A 17,515-nucleotide genomic window follows, 5' to 3' on the forward strand; every position below is an offset into this window, starting at 1 on the left:
CTGACTTTGTGTCAAATAATATTTATTGCAGCAATGATTTTAATTCCAAATCTTGGTAATCCTTAAAGGGCATTGAGGGGAAATAATTTAAGCTATTTCTTTAAAAACAAAGGACCTCAAAGCAGGAATTTGACAAGTTGATAGAAATGGTAGGAGTTCATCCCTTGCATTTTATAAATCATGGTGGAAATACAATCCTGCTGCCATCATACATGGGCAGATAACTTAATAACATTCACCTCAGCATTCTTCATCTGTAGAATAGGATAATGGCCTGTTTTGCTGGCCTTCAAAAAAATTTCTAGGTGTCCTAGTTATGAATGGTATTTGGGGGTTTTCCTCATTTGATGACTTATAAGTGCCTTAATGTTCACATGGTACCTCATATAAAAAGCCAGGGGCCTTTAGACTCTCCCTTCTGGCATTTTATAACACTGGATGGGACACCGTGTCCAAGAAATGAGGCAATAGGTCAAGAGAATCAAGTTCATAAATGGATGTTAGCTATGTTTATTTAGTGTTGACCAAATAATATACTGGCATGTTCTGAAAGTGGATGATACGGTAGAAAGAAAGGTCCTATTAATATTAATTTGCAAACCTCTCCATGCACAGGGTAGGCATTTCAGTGACACAGCATGCTGGATCCAGACTCTGGCGAAGGAAGGTGGTCATATTGGTCATCTGTAGGGAGCAAACTGCATGAAGCAGCCTTTAAGAGGTGTAGAGGTCAGAGTGGAATGATAGAATCTAGATGTGTAGCCTCAGACTTCAGTGAAATCATGCCTTTGCTTATATCCTTGAGTCCCTAGCACAATGCAGTTGGTTATGATTATGTGTATTTTCTCTTCATGTGCTGCTGAGGGCCATTCGTTACAGCTCTAAAGTGTGCCATGGGAGCGTGGACAGGGCCTCCCTGATGGGTGGGGACACCTGGCTTTTGTAGACTTAAGCTTATAACCCACCCCGAGAGGAACCTTTAATATATTCTCTCTGGGGTAGTGTTGAGTAAATTACAGACTTTTATCCTCTCAACCACTCCTTATATGACCTCCTTTGTGCACAATTACACGCATATAGATGTTTGGTGCATTTCAGTCCCAGCTGTAGTTTTTCTCCTCAGTCTGTTTGCTTGCCATTTTGGTTCTTTTTTGGTAAAGATGATGCATCTGAATAGATTATTATTTCTGTTTCTGATTTGGAGGTTTTCTTTTTGTTTCTTTTTAAAAAATAATTAGGGAAGTACATTACTTTAGTATCCTATTGCCTTTTCCCCTATTGGCCATGTCCTTTGAAAATGAGAAATGGGCTTAAATTGACTGGGGTTATGGTAGTTGCAAGGGGAATTAAAGAGAAAGCGTTAGCATAGGCCTCTGGTGGGAGTGGATCTCTTCTCTTAGAGCCCATTATATGCCAGATATGATGGCCAGAGCTTCATGTACTTTATGCATTTTATTTCTAGCCTGCCTATTCTAAAAAGAACATTGGAATCCTACAATAATCCTAGGAAGCTTTCTCAAGGAAATTTACAGTAATGAAGTGGTAGCAGAGAAATGAAAGCCTAACTCTGCCAGAATCCCAAATTCATTTCTTTCAGTATGTTGTCTTATTTCTTATAAAGGAGGGAGACAGAATTCTTTGTTTCCTGATTTAAACTTAAATTTAAATTTAAAATGGACCTAATTTTGGAAGATCTGGCATGCGTTAATGAAGGCTAGTGCCTTTGCATGGTCCACCCTCTGGACACAAAAATAATTGATTAGTTGTCAGGTTCTGATTCTCTAATCCCTTAGTAAGGGAAACTCACGTAAAGCAAGTACTGAATGAATCCACAACTCTAAGCTTTTATGCCACTGTCAAACCGTAAGTTCTGAGAATACTCCTGTGGTCTTGAGTTCAGGCACAGAGGGAAATACTTCTACATTACATAAATATCTGGAGTGGTTTTTTTTTTTCTATAGGCCCATGGATTTTCTTCATCTGTAAGGATCCTAAATTATCAGGTACTCAGAAGACCTTCCCCTCCCCCACACCTCACCTAACACATTCCCAGCACAGTGCTGTTTACCTCTTTAAAGAACAAAAGCTGGGGGGCAATTCTTGTGACATTTTCTCTCATCCTTTGATTCTGTCAGCAAGAAATTTGCTTTAGTAATTTGGAAATAACCCCACTGCAGGAAGAGTAATCAGTTATGTGTTTCCAGTTTTGAGGTCTTCCTGGGTGCTAAGGAGATAGATGATCTTTGTGTCCCTTATATAGAAAGCACCAGAAGGTTACTTAATATTTTGTTCCCTTAAGTTTTCCTCTTTGTTCTTGGATTTAAGGAAATCATAATTTGGCTTCATGATTGTGTTAACCAGTCGGTCATGGGAGTTTTTTTGATTCTATGCTAATAAGTTAATTTTCTGTCTTCAATTTAGGGAAGCAAAGTCCAGTTGTATTCTATTACCATATTTATTATTTTATTTACCACTCATGTGTACTACACTGTTCTTTGCATCTTTGTTATTTTTCATGATAAACATGTGAAGTGGGCACCACTATTCCTGTCTTAGACAGGAGGTTGAGGCACTGTTATGTTACCTTATACAGGCAAGGGGACACTAAGTGTGGACACAGTGTTGATGCTGGAGTCCATGCTCTGTTTCACTGTCCTTTAGCTTTAGGATCCTGCCAATGCCCATGACATGGACAGCTCGTTTCCAAAAAGGCTGAGGTTACAGATCCAAAACACACATAGGCAAAAATTTTAAATAAGTGATTCAGGAATGCATATTATCAAAAGATACTAAGTCTTGGACAGACAGGTAGTAAAAAAAATGGCAGTAGAATCAGAGATATGGGAGACCATATAATGTTCATAAATTACCACTTTCGTGACACACAGTTGGGTTCTACTCTGCATCTCTGGGGTGGAGCTTCTGTAGAGGTCGAATGGCTTCTTAGATCATTTTGTGCACTCTATGGGAACATAGATACAGGGCAGTATTTTCTTGCAGGACTGTGGATTACTCAGCTGTGAATACAGGAAGGGTGCCAGATTGTTCAGCAGGCTGTGTGATGATGTTGGGGATGGTGTGGTGATGGAGTACTGAAGCCACAGTTGAGAGGACAGTTCATATCTGCGGAGACTGACTGATGGAAAAGCATGAGTGTGGAATGGTAGCTGGGAAATAGCTGACAGGGCAAGAGGCAGTTTCTTGGGCCGTGAACCAATGTGGGACAAGCCTGCTTGCCTCAGAAGGAGAATTTGAGACTGTCTAAACTGCAGGTGTGTGTGTTGTGGGAGGTGGTGCCCCTACTTACATGGAAGCACTTTTGAAGACCAGGAAGGTAATTCACTTTGGGACGGGGGTGGTGGTGTCTGTGGGTGGGTGAGAGTTGCAATGAGATTCCTGGCCTGTGGATTTTATTTGTCCTGGTTACCTCTATGTTACGTTGTTGTGTAGTTCCTGCTCGTGAAATCCTGGGCCATTGCAGGACTCCATATCATCGTGACCTCATACAGTTGAGATGTAATTGTAATACAGTGTCATTTTCATGGAGTTGTTTTGTCCTAGATGTAACTTGAATTCGTGGGTAAGCTTTCCAGACTAAAAGGAGAGCTTTCCTCAGGTTTCAAGTTCTAAAGTTCGTAACTATTCAGCATGAGACCACAAGAGAGGCAGGCTCTTGGAAGCTATGGGGATGTTCTTTCTGTTTTACATTTGTTGAGAAAAGACTCTTGTCCACAAAGTCCTGAAGAACATCAAGCTCAGGAGATCTGGATAGCTCTGTGTTACTCGCCTGAGAAATGGCCAGCAGAGCACTGCAAAGAGTGGATGGAGGGACACAGAGCTGACAGAAATTAAAACTAGTCCTGTTCATCTGGGTGTGAGATTGACCTGACATTGGTTTGAAATTCCTAGGGATATGAATAATGAGTTTTAGGTCCTAGGTCAGGAGTTAGACTATCACTGCATCATCCCTATCTCTTTTACACTTCCTTATTCTGGGTAATTATTCCCCCAACTTCCCTATCTTGGGACTGCAGGAAAGCTTCAAAGAAGACTCTCAGGTAACTTTTTTTGTAAAATCGAGTAATGAGTCTTGGGAGTACACTAGGGAAAAATGGCTACTATCCATTTCTGAAAATAAAGATCAAGAGGCTTTTTTGGGTCATTTCATTCATGTAGAATGTTAAGAAAGAAAACGTGATCAAGTTGATGTGTAGAAGAAAATATTATTTAAGTTGCTTAGGTTGAGAGGTAATGATAAGTAAATTGAACTGAGAAGAAAAGATTTGATACTTTATCAAAACTCATTGGCTCTACCACTTCTTTTGTTTATTAAGTGGAGTTCATTGGCATTACAACCCATATTGTTCTACTGGAGGTCATGGGACTATTTCATCATTACTTTGGGAAAAAAATACAAAAGAAATGACACATGTAATGATTTATTGAAACTTCAACCATTCTTTTCTAATGATCACGGAAAAACAATGGTGCCAATTTTCTTCTTTTTTCTGTTTTTCAGGGTCGACATGTTAAAACAGGTCAGCTGGCGGCCATCAAAGTTATGGATGTCACTGAGGTAAGGTTGGGTCACAAATAATTTTAAAGAAATCATTCTATAAAAGCAAGACCCTCTTGTCCCTCCAACCCCTAGTGTAATGGTATTGTTCTGTTTGTAGCATCGATCTTGAAAAGTCGTCCCCCGTCCCCCCTTCGCCACCCCCACCCTCCGTAACATGGCGGGTTCATAAGGTTCAGCAGACTAGTTGGCCTAAATTGTTGCAGATGGTCCCCAAGTAACTAGGAATCAGTAGCATTTTCTTTAAATAAAAACAAAAAAACAAAACAAAAACAAAAAACTGAGTGATGTCATCCTTGGCAGCTTAATGGGCCATAACTGGAAACATCTTCTCTAATGGAAAAGAAAAGATTTGAGAAGGGATTGTGGAGGTCACATGAATAGGGAGATAGAGGGTTGTGGGGTGGGGAAAAGCTTCTCTAGGGTATTAGGCCACATTTGTGCCATTTCTTTTATTTTTAACATGGGGAAAGAAAACAGACTCAGCCAAGTTCCCAGAGGTTTGAAAACAGAAACATCTGTTAGAATGCTGAGCAGATTGTTGGCAAAATTTAGTAGCAAAAAATAGTTTTTGAAATGGTCACATGAGGATTTACTCTGTAGCTTTAGATGGGAAAGAGGAGAGATTAATTCACACAAAAGTAAGTGTATATGTTCCTGTGAGTGTACATACATGCTCAAGTCCATACTTAGACTTTTTAAAGAGGACCATGGACTATAGTCAACAAAATCCTTCTTACTTTAAATTATTTTTATCTGAAATCTTACTTTTCATTCTCTTGGTTTCTTCTAACTTGCCTAATCATGAGTAAGATTACCATGATATATCACAGATTCTAGAGAGAGTTAGGTAGCAGCCATGGGGATCTAGGATATCTTTTTGAAAATTTATTTTTACTTCTTTTTGAGAGAGAGAGCATGCATGTGAGGACACATGTGCAGGGACCAGGGGAGGGGGCAGAGGGAGAGGGTGAGAATCTCAAGTAGGGGCTTGATCTCACGACCCTGAGATCATGACCTAAGCCAAAATCAGTAGTTGGACACTTAGCCACCTAAGCCACCCGGTTGCCCTGATTTGGGTTATCTTTATATCAAGCTATAGTCTCCCCACATCTGGGTTTGGTCTAGGGAAATAATGGCTAAACCATCAGGTGTGCAGTTGAGCATTCTAGAGTGGTTTCTTCCTCTGTCCTTTTCTCTCCTTGGTCTCTAAGAACATGCTCATCTCCAGTGTGCATGTTTGTTAGTAAGAATTAGAAAACATTGTTACCTGTGGACTATGGGACAAATTATAGAACTTTTTACAAATATCTGAAGATGGGACATTTTATGAGATGGCAGCTCTCTTTTTTTCTGCCAGAGAGAATACTGGAGACTTCATAATGAAAAGGTACCCATTGCTTGGTTGAGTGGCCTAAAGGTTCTTGTATTCTACTGGGGTAAAGGACTCTTCTTTGGCCTTATAGGAGCCTATCTTGGTGTACAGCTTGGGGAAATTGGATGCTTTCCAGTTAAATATTATTTTTAAGATTATTTTGAAGAGTGGTAAAGGAACAAAAATTTTAATTGTGATTTAAATACAATAGTTATTTCTGAAGTGCCCTCTGTGAATGGAATGATGGATGGCACCTTCCTCTCAAGCCTCCATTCTTGCCACTGGGCATGGTGCTGGTGCCTCGGTGGGAAATGTGTAGTTGGAGCCCGTGTTCTTTGGCATTTATTGACACACTTCCTGACTTGTTCGTTAGCAGACTGGGCATCATTCTGAATGTAAGCTTTAGGAATTTTATGAAGCATTTGGAAGTTCTGAGAGTTACATTTTTTTTTCCGCTTTCCTTCTTGACTGATGGATTGAGAGAAAGAGGGAGAGTATGAGTGCACAGGTGAGTGGGGTGGGGCGGGGGCAGAGAGGGAGTATGGAGGTTGAGAGAACCTCAAGCAGATTCCCTGCTGAGTGTGGAGCCGCTGCAGAGCTTGAGCCCATGAACCTGGGACCATGACCAGAGCCCAAATCAAGAGTCAGACGCTTAACCAGCTGAGCCACCCAGGCGCCCTGAGAGTTGCATTTCTTTTCTCACTTCAGCCTGTGCTGCCCTGGCTTACAGAGCTTTTGTCACCAGCCAGGCTGTGCTCCCTTCCACATCTCGAATGGAATCTGAATGAGGTTTGTCTTCTCCAGAGCAACCCTCTTCCCCTAAGCCCGGCTCTGATAGTAACTGTGAAGTATATAATCACAGCTTTAAAAAAAGGCGTAAAATATAGGAAAATATTTTTAAAAATTAAATCTTTATAAAAGTGCCACGTTGCAGTAATCACTGTTGGTGTTTTGGTTTATATACTAGTCATATATGAGCATAGCTATGAAATACATATCTATGCGTGTGATAGATGCTTTTGCATTCCACTTTGTTGAGTTGTATACAAAAGGTATTTCCTTGCCTGCAAAATCAGGCACTGTTGGACAAATGCATTTTCAGGACTCCTTTAAAAATAATTATGCAAAGCCCATGTGTTCAGGTAAAATGATAGCCAGATGGTGAGTCTTCAGAACAAACACAAACCCAATCAGCCGTTTACCATTTGGCCTCTCAATAATGTTTCTTGTGTGCTGTTTTCATACAGTGACCTCTCTATAGAGTGACCTCTGTGCAACAGTTTGGGGCACAGTCAGGGCTCAGAGCAAGTGTCAATTATGGAAAGAGGGTATCAGGCAGCTGGCACCCTGGAAAACATTCCCTTGCCACCCCTCACATCAAGGATCTCCCTGCTCTTGTCAAGTTTTAGGCATTGCCCTGAGGGGGATTTGGGAGCAGTCTGGCATGAGGGGAAAATTGTAGGTGATGTTTCTGGTTTCAGCTCCAGCAGAAGAGGCTGTTGGGGTGGTCCTGTTGATGAGAGGAGGATTCTGTATAGTTCCTGAATTCTACTCAGTTTCTTCTCAAGAACAAAAAGTATGAATGCTTATTCCAGGAGTGGGGGGTGGGGATCATGGACATGTCCTGACTCTTGAGCCTCTTCCTCGGGTGAAATTGAGAGGCAGTTACCAGCCTACTAGTTATTTCTCAGGCTCAGAAGGCCAGAAAAGCAACAGACATGGGGAGGTAAATGGCGTGGCCGCTCTTCTCCTCAGCTGTCAGCTGTTGGCATCCCTGAATGAATGTGCTGTAGGCTGGCTGCACTGAGTCCTCATCACTTCTGTACATGATTTTGTGATCCTGGAAAACGGAGCCAGCTGAAAATTCGTATTTCACCCTGGGTGAAGTAAAGGTACTACGTAGGGAAGTGGGGAGTCTAGACTGGAGGCGTTTATTTGCAAGAGATGTAGAGATCTCTGTATATCTTCTCCGACTTTCACAATTTTAAGAATTGACTATCCTTAGGATTGTGAAGAGCTCTTTTTAAAGAAAGCTTGTCATTTATCAGATTGGTTGTGGGAAGGGGTAAGGAGCAGGTTAAGGATACGTTCAAACTGGAGAAAACCAGGACATGAGATCTATAATGTGGTGCTTTTGTTTTTGAAATAATTATAGATTCAAAGAATTTGTAGAGAATTATATGGCAGGTGGGGTCTCATGTACCAGCACCCAGTTTTCTGTAGTGGTAACATCTTCATAACTGAGGCCTTTGCCCAAGATCAGGCAAGGAAAACAGTTGCTCTTACAAGTGAAGGATTTGATCCGTACTCCGATGTTCAATTACAGCAAAGGAGCCCACACCATTATGCAACATCTGCCAGCCTGGCTTCAGAACAGGGCAGGCCACCGGTGCTTGGCACTGATACAGTCCATAGGGCTTGTTCAGATTTCCCCAGTTGGACGTGCAGTCGTGTGTATGTATGTTTTTGATGTGTTCTCAGGGAAACTTGAAGTGATTGTTTGAATTCTTGATAAGCTCCTTCCTTTTAGTCCTTGTGTCTTAATGTGAGGGGCTAATAGTTTGTTTCTTACAGTTTTGGGATATCCCATTACTTTGAGTTAATGCTCTAGAAGGTAGGAAGGTCAATTAGCCAGATGAATAATTCTCAACTTGGGGTCCAAAAGCTCTCAGAGTAAGATTTATCTCTGAGAATTATATTCAATGTTTTCATTTTAATAATTTCCCCCAAATTTTTTACTATGAAAATGTTCATAATTACAGAACTGTTGAAGGAATGAACATGCTCTATCCTTTGCTTAGATTCAACAGTTGCTAACATTTTGTGTATATGTCGTATGTGTATTGTTGTAGCACCATCATGACCCTGCACTTGTATGAGTGTGCTTCTCTTAAAATACGGTCTTCCACATAATCATAATACCATCTTAAAAGCATTAATTAATGCTTACAGAATTTCGCCTTTGTTCAGTCTGTATTCAGATATCCTCAAAAGTGCCAGGGTTTGTGTATTATATTTGGTTATCTTTTGACTCACTTTTTGTCTAGATTAGTTCCTCTGTGTCCTCCTGGCCCCTCCCATTCTTTTCTTTTTCTTCTCTTCTCTTTCATTTTTAAGAAATTGACTTCTGAAAGAATCTACCCAGTTGTTTTATAAAATATCCCACATACTGGATTTGCCTGTTTCCTTGTGTTGTGCTTTAACTGGTCCCTCCTACATCTCCTGGGAACTGGAAATTGGGTTGGGAGCATTCTATTAGACTCTTGATTAGACTGTGTGTGTGTGTATTGGCAAGAATGCCTCATTCGTGATATTAGATCCCTCCCATTGCATCACATCAGGAGGTACAGCTCTTCTAGTTGTCTATTAGTGAAGCCAAGTCCAAGTTCAATCTTCTATTAAAGAGGGAGCTGCCAGAGCTCTCCTCTCTCAGGATGCACTGTTAGCTTTGCATTTTGTAAATAATCTCCAGGGCAATACTTTGGCACTGTGTGAATATTCTGTTCACCAACAACTTTTTAACTAACTGTTTTGGCATTCATTTGGTGATCCTTCCCTGATTTAGTTATTGCAGTGAAATAATGACTTTTCGTTTCTGTCCTCTATATTAGTTAGCATTGGTCTGTAAAGAAGAATTTCCTTACCTATTTCCACCATTCTTTGTTTTCTCTCTTTTTCTGGATGTTGGTATAGACATGGGCAATTGTATTTATTCAATGTGTTCCCATCAATTAAAGCTATTACTACTTATTTAATCAAATTGTGCCTCATCTGGCTATGGGAGCTAATCCATGCTTTTTCACAGGACTCCTTTAGTTTTGAGTACTTACGTGTTTTCTGGTACAAGTAGGTATTTGAAGCTGACTGGCCAGAATTTGGAATCTCTTCCTCTCAGGAGCCTTATTAATTCCTTGTAGTGGGAAGTATATTTAGAAACCAACACTTGAATACTTCTCCTCTGAAATTTTTGGTCCTTTAGACTATACCTCTTAAGGATTTATAGTCAATGCTATGCTCAGAAGTTATTTGAAAAAGTTCCTTTCTCTCATAGTTCATAAATTTGTTACGTAGCTCAGTTCAGTTTCTGCTGAGTCATTTATAGGGCTTGCGTCTTCTCCGGATTAAATTTAACTTTAAAATGTGTAAATTATTTACATTGTTCAGTGTCAAAACTGTATAAAAAGATATGGTAAACAGTTTTTAAAAAGCTTAGTCTAGATCATCTGGATAATGGACCACCTCACACCCAAGTACTGCCATGCAGTTTCAATGCCCTGATTTGTATTTGTCATTGCTTTGGGCTACGTAGGGCTAAACATTTCTTGGGGTGTTGCAGAGAGAACAAAGGCAAACTTAGTATGCAGTGTTTCATGTCAAACTGCGATGAAGTGGTGCTCTGTGGAATGATGTTTTACTGCAGTTCATCACCACAGAATAGAGCGTTCCACTCCAGTTTTCTGACCAGTCCCATAGTCTTTCCTCCACTTGGCCCTTCTGGCATGGGATGGGGTCAAAGTAGTAGATTCTCAAAGTATAGTTTCTGGACCTGCACCAGTGAATACCTGGGAACTTGTTAGAAATGCAGTGTCTCAGGTTCCACCCAGACTGCTGCATCAGGAATTCTGGATTGGGTCTAGGGCCCAGCAGTCTTATAACAAGCCCTTCTGGGGACTCTGCTGTACATTCAAGTTTAAAAACCCCTATTTTAATGGAACCTTAGGGAAAAAAGCCTCATAGCTACGAGTGAAGAATTCTAGCTCAGAGACACTGACACCTTTTGTGCAGGAATACATTGCCAGTTAGATTACAGGGATTAGAATCCAGATCTTTAATTCTCCATTGATGAGCCTTTGAAAGTGTTAACAGTTTCAAACATTAGGTTCTAAGTAGATTTGATCTGAACCTTAAAGATTGGATTAGTCTTGACCAATTTTCTCCTTTCTAAAGTTTGTTTTTAGCAGATCAGCCAGAGCAGACTTTTTTTTAGTCTTAGGATCAAAATCTTTGTGGTTGGCAATCATGGCATATTCCTTGGAGGAAAGGAAGATGCTAGGCCCGATGCTCGTTGGGGTGCAGGAAGCCAGCCAGCACATTTTATTGAGTACCCTTCATATTCCTTGCACTATGTTCCTAGGATTGTAAGAATAAAAGTTATGTAAAAACATGTCCTTGCCTGGAACAGTTAGTAAAAACCTAGCCTCTGCCCATCATCAGATTGAAGAGGCAGGAGCCACAGAGAGGCCCAATGCTAAGCAGTATAGATCACATCTGGTAGAGTAGTGTTTGAGCACCATCTGAGCTAGGTCCATGGCAGAGGAGGGGGACAAATTTCTTGTTCTTAAGGAGTTCATGCTTTGATGGTAGGGAGCAGAACAGTCTTACTCTAGTGACAAAGCAAGGCCCTGTCAGGCTTCACAGTTTCATCTCTTTTCAGTTGAAGGGGAGCAAAATGTAATGAATGTGCTTTTCTTGTCTAGACTAAAAATAAGAACAAAAGGAAAGCGGGGAGAGATCTCTGTGGATTGTGTGACCTATTGTTCCATCCTATTATTCTTTGGAGTCCAGTTAAATGCTGCAGGCCTTATAGCTTGGTACTGGCCTCTTCCATTTCAGGCATCTGGTGACACTTTGTCCAGCAAGTGCCTGTCCATGGCTCTGGCCCACTCACTGTAGCATCATTGAGGGCTGTCAGGAGAAGCTGGTTGTGTATCCTTGAGACCATGTGCAGCTGTCAGCTTTGATGGCAGTTGTGTGTCCTCCTCCGCCTCCCCCGACCCCTGCCTCAGATAGTCTTTCTTTCTTTGGTTTCTGGGTTTTGTTTGTTTGTTTGTTTGTTTCTGTTTTTTTACCTTTCTTTTCTTTCTTTTCTTTTTTTTTTTTTTTTAAAGATTTTTATTTATTTGACAGAGATCATAAGTAGGCAGAGAGGCAGGCAGAGAGAGAGAGGGGAGGAAGCAGGCTCCCTACCGAGGAGAGAGCCCGATGCGAGGCTTGATCCCAGGACCCTGGGATCATGACCCAAGCCTAAGGCAGAGGCCTTAACCCACTGAGCCACCCAGGCACCCCCCACTTTAAAAAAAAAAAAAACAAAACACAAACTACCTTCTTTCTCTTTGCTACCAAGAGAGAAACTGGGATGCCAAATTTCCTCTCTGGCATTTTTTACCTTTGATAACTTCTAACTTAATTTAAGTGATTTTAATCTTAGTGCAATTCCTAATTTGGAACGTTTTCCTTAGTCAGTTTTTTTTATAGATAAAGATTACAAGTTGTACAAAGTGTACCTCTTCTTCTTCTTGTTATTATTTTAATATTGGTACAAGTCCTTGAAGAAAACCTCTTAAATTGATTTAATTTTGATTTATTTTAATTAAAAATTATGACTCATTTTGAGAACTGGTAATTCTACTGTATCCTCAAAAAATATAGCAGTATTTCTCAGTCTTATTTTCATTATCAGCTCCCTAAGAAGCCTTTGAAGATATTTTTTCCTAATCACTCCTTATAAAATTTTAAAATGTCTGTGTATCTGTTCGTGTACTGTATGTATATCTTTCGCGCTATACATAAAAAGTGATGTTTTTTTCCTCCACCTCCCAAACCCATTTTTCTTCCCTGTTGTGGGGGGGATGATACCACTCCAATTGAGAATACCTGGTATAGCATAAGATAAATATACGACCTTATACAAATGAGTCAGGGTAAGGATTATGCTATTTCTAATATTTTCTTTTTATAAAAAATTTATTAGATACTAGAATTCATCTAAAGTGATGAAGATCTACTGGCTGGGCAAGTGTAGAGTGCATGAAGTGAACTAATATGTATTTTTAAGGACTTGTGCCAGCCATCACATAGGGTATGGTACAGGCACTTGCTTGAATTCACACAGCAGACTTTGAGACAGAGAGCATCATCTCTCTTTTTAGAAAGAACGAACAAAAGTCTGGGACTCGTTTCCAAGCTTTTTTGATTGTAAAGCTTGCTCCTCTTTCTTCTGAATCCATCTATCCTTCTTTCTCTAAGTAATATGAAGGGTGAAGGTTGAACTTCTCAAGAAATAGGTACTGTTAAATGTTTTAAAAGTAATTATGCTGCTGGTGATATGATAGTGAATTATTTTAAAGGATTAGGGTTTGTTTGTTTGTTTGGCAGAGATAGAATATATATCTATTTTGGATTAGTAGAATAATTATATTTTTGATTCATTTTAACTTAAGAATTTTACTGGATTTTACATAATATAAATGTTCTTTTGTTCTTACTATTTAATAAGTAAATAAGCAAAGGAAGAGTAGCTATATACTTCAGACATTTTTGTTTTTCATGTTGAAAAGGCTTCATTTTGCTTATGGATGATGACAATTGATATGCAGAAAGGCAGTCTGCCCAGAGTTTCATAGCTTGTTGCCAAAGTAGCATCCCAGTTTCCTTTCATTATACCATGATACCTCCTAGTTCACATTAGGAGCATAGTATAGTGGTTCTCTGTAGTTGGGTTCTAACATAGTAGCATATAACAAGTTGCAGTGCCTTGTAAGTTGTAGGAACTGAGATCTTTGATGAATTGTATAGGATGGTTGATTTTTGGTGGACACTTGGCAAAGCTTATAATAGATATACAGTATTGTTTTCATTGTCTGAGAAAATTATAGTAATATATTGTTACCATAGAGGACTTTGAAAATATGATCCTGTTTTATAGCATTCTCAATCTTTGTAATAAAAAATAGTAAAAATAATCACGGATTAGTAGGATCTGCTCTTCACACTGAAATTTCACACTTAAATTTCTTTCAGGAAAGAAAATAAGAGTCCTTTAAAATTATTAGTGGTTAGAAAGAGACACAGTACATTTTTGGGTTTTGCTTTTAGAATTGTCACTGAACTAATAAAAATGATCTTTTTTCTCCCTTTCCTTTGAATGCAAATTTGAGGCCTATAAATATTTTTCAAGGTGAATTTATAGTTTATGAACCCTCTAGAAAGTCAGCCTCTTTACTTAATAGTTCTATCCCGGCTTTTATCCCCAAACAGTAGTAATACTCTTTGTTAGACGAGTGCCTAGAATTACATTTAATGAAGCTTCAGATTCCTCATCTGTGAGATGGAATAATAATTCCTACTTCATAGGTTTTTGTCAGAATTAAAATTATATAATAGATTTAAAGTGTCTAGCATATTATTTTTTTACACAGTAAATGAGGTTTTCTTTGTTTCCTTCTCGTTAAAGATACTAAGATAACTCATCACTTTTGCGGAAGACTTGTTATTCCTCGACTTTTGTTACTTTCCTTCTTAGATACTCATGACCTTTCCCAGGTGGCCTCCTTCTTCCTTTCTGTGTCTTATATCCCTGAAGACTTCTGCATCAGGTGGCTTCTTTGTCCCTTCTGGTTATGGGCATTACTTTTTGGTCCTTGGCAACTACTTTTGCTGGCCTGGCCCTACGAGCAATTTTCTAGTGCTGTTCTAATGACCACCTAGAGAACAGTTGCTATACATTCATTTCATGCTTCTGTTATTCTGTACTAGATTAGAAACTCTTTATTTTTTATTTATTTATTTATTTATTTTTTATTTATTTGACAGACAGAGATTACAGGTAGGCAGAGAGGCAGTCAGAGAGAGGAGGAAGCAGGCTCCCCGCTGAGCAGAGAGCCCGATGTGGGGCTCGATCCCAGGACCCTGGGATCGTGACCTGAGCCGAAGGCAGAGGCTTTAACCCACTGAGCCACCCAGGCGCCCCTAGAAACTCTTTAGAGAGCTAACTCTTAGGGTTCTTGTGGCCCTTCCAGGCTTATGACAGAACCCTTCACATGGGTGATGCTTAGCTTACTTTGCTGTTTCTAAAAACTGTCCTGGCACCTTAAAGGAGAATATCCAAAAGTGTTTTGGTCATTGACATAAAATATACGTAGATTTCCTTTAATTAATTAGAGGCAGCTCTAATAAAGGTATGTCCTAGTATACTTTTATTGTATTACTGTACTCTGTAATCATACGTTTTTCTCTGTTGCTTTGTGGGATAGTTTTAAATATTAAAAAGAAATAGAGAAGAGTACCATTCATTCTTACCAAAGATATAACAAAGTACTAATCGCTTTGGTCAGGTGTAGTTTTGGTTCATTTGGGACTAGAAATGCCAAATGTCAACTACGGTTTGCAGGGGGGTTTTGTTTTGTTTTGTTCTTTAATGCTGTTCATGAAGTTGTATTAATTCATTCATTGAAGCCATAACTGAAAACTTAATCTTTTTAATACCTACAATTCTCAGATCTGGGATGGAATAGAAAGTTAATTATGCTCTAGAAGGAGCTATTCTTGATCTTCTGGTAAAACAAAACTTGCTGTGAATGGATACTCTTTTTAATCATTAATGAGCACTCCCTCTCCAGGCAGCTTCTGCACTTTCTTAGTTTAATTCCATTGCTTCATGAATCCAAGGCATTTTTCTAAGTCAATAGTTGAATAAAACAGTCACCCAGCAAATTCTGCATAACCCAAATTGCTAGTTTTTAAATATGGACCCTGTTCTTTTAAAAATATCTTCTTCCCTCCCCACCAGCTTTTTTTGTTTTTAAATAAATTTTAGAGCTGTAAGTGCAAAATTTTGTTTTCCATCTTGATACTTCCCTTCCTGTTTCCATTCCCAGCAAATTTATTGGAAAAGATGTGTATTGGAGGTTCTCAAGACCATTCAGGTTTGGTGATTCACTAAGAGTACACAGGATTCAACATACAGTTTTATCCTCAGCTGTGATTTATAGTATAATGGAAGAATACAGAGCAAAATTAGCAAAGGGAAAAGGAACATGGGATGAAGTCCGAAGGAAACCAGGCATACAACCTTCCGAGAGTCCTCTCCCATTAGAGTCATAAAGGACATGCTTAATTCTTTCAGCAATAAGTTGTCAAAATACTTGTGAAGTGTTGTCTGCCAGAGCAGCTCATTAGAGACTCAGTACCCAGATTTTTTATTTGGAGCTGGTCACATAAACACATCTACCTGACATGTACCAAAAATTTCAGACTCCCAGCAGGAAAGTGGGTGTTCAGCAATAAACCACGTTGTTTGTTCAAATCATCTAGGTAGGAGCAGTGAGCCACTCTTACCAGTTTTAGGAGTGTTGGAAACCCTCCTGAAATCCAAGGGCCACTCTTGCAAGCGAACTTTCTAGGGATAGAGTTCTCAGGTCCTGGGACCAGACTCTTCTGAACTCTACATTTGTTTATCACTTGCCTTTTCGGCATCTCTAACAGGGTGTCCAATAGCCCAAACTCAGTGTATGTCCTGTGAGTTCCTAGTCTTTGGCCCATAAACCTGTTTGACCTGCAGCCTTTCCCTTTCTCATTTGGTGCCATCCCCAGCCTTATATTTGCTCGGGCCAAAAAAGCCTTGGAGTGCTTGGTGACTACTCTTCCTGTCGTATAACACTCATCTCATTTGTTAGGAAATCTTGTAGTGTTCCCTTCCTCCAAACAGTAGCCAGTTTATGTCAAAATAATCTTGGCCATTGATGGACAAATATGGAATGTGGATTATAGGTATAGGAGAGTCTGTTACACTGTTTTCTCTACTTTTGTATATTTGAAACTCATAACAAACTGTAATAGTCTGTCTTTAAGGAACTGTCACACGTAGATCGCACACATATCACTCAGATCTGATCCTTCCCACTACAGCCTCTACTACTACTACCACCAACCTGTACACCCCTCTTTTCTCAGCATAGAAGCCTAGTGATCCTTTACAAACAAAGTCTGATCGGAATCTTTCATTGTTTTCCTTCCTGAACTCAGAGGGAAAACTCAGGCTCTTTCAGTGGCCGACAGTGCTTTACCAGATAGGACTCCTGCCCTGTTCTGTCTCAGACCTCTCCTACTCCCCCCTTGCCCTCCTCCAATACACAGGTCTGCTCTTTCTTCCTCCACCTGCCAGGGAGCTCCTGCCTGAAGACCTCCCATTTACTGTTGATGCCTCCTGCAGAATGACCTTCATGACTATACGTATGTCCTACTCCCTCACCCTCATGCCCAGTGGCACCTTCTGACCCCTAATGCCCTTACCTTATTGTAGGTTTTTCATTTTCATAGCACAGTGTATAACTGGTCTATTTATTCTGCTTGGTGTACATCACTTGCCTCTATCATCGCTTCACTCATCCCTTCTCTCCCTGGAATAAAAGCTCCCTCATGGCAAGTATCTTTGCCTTTTTTTTTCCCCCCTTCAGTGATGCATCATCCCAAGCACCAGTTCAGTGCCTGGTATGTATAGAAGGCATTTCATGAATGTTTGTTGAATGAATGAATAATGTCAGTGTTAGGACACATGAGAAATCTACTAGCGTGCCCCTTCTTTTTCTACGTGAAGAGCCCAAAGCCTAAAGAAGTTATATATAGTTGGTTAATGGTTTTATATGGGTGTGTGAGTGAACGTGTATGCTTTTGTTTATGAAACTATTTTAAGATTAAACTTTTAATAATCTTTTAATTATATATCCTGAGATACCCTTTGAGATGTGGCAAAGTGGTGAAGCAGTACAATTAGAAAGAACAGATTT

General features: G+C 39.7%; 1 protein-coding gene across 50 annotated transcripts in view; it reads left to right on the forward strand.

The window, feature by feature from the left end:
* MAP4K4 (mitogen-activated protein kinase kinase kinase kinase 4) overlaps positions 1 to 17,515 on the forward strand; it is a 191,167-nt gene that overhangs the window by 79,568 nt on the left and 94,084 nt on the right. For all 50 annotated transcript variants that reach the window (XM_047746625.1, XM_047746638.1, XM_047746624.1 and 47 more), the window contains exon 3: positions 4,520 to 4,576. In XM_047746625.1, coding sequence (XP_047602581.1) covers positions 4,520 to 4,576 — 57 coding nt within the window. The remainder of the gene's footprint in view (positions 1 to 4,519; positions 4,577 to 17,515) is intronic.

Source organism: Lutra lutra, chromosome 9 (genome assembly GCF_902655055.1).
Source record: "Lutra lutra chromosome 9, mLutLut1.2, whole genome shotgun sequence".
Taxonomy (NCBI): domain Eukaryota; kingdom Metazoa; phylum Chordata; class Mammalia; order Carnivora; family Mustelidae; genus Lutra; species Lutra lutra.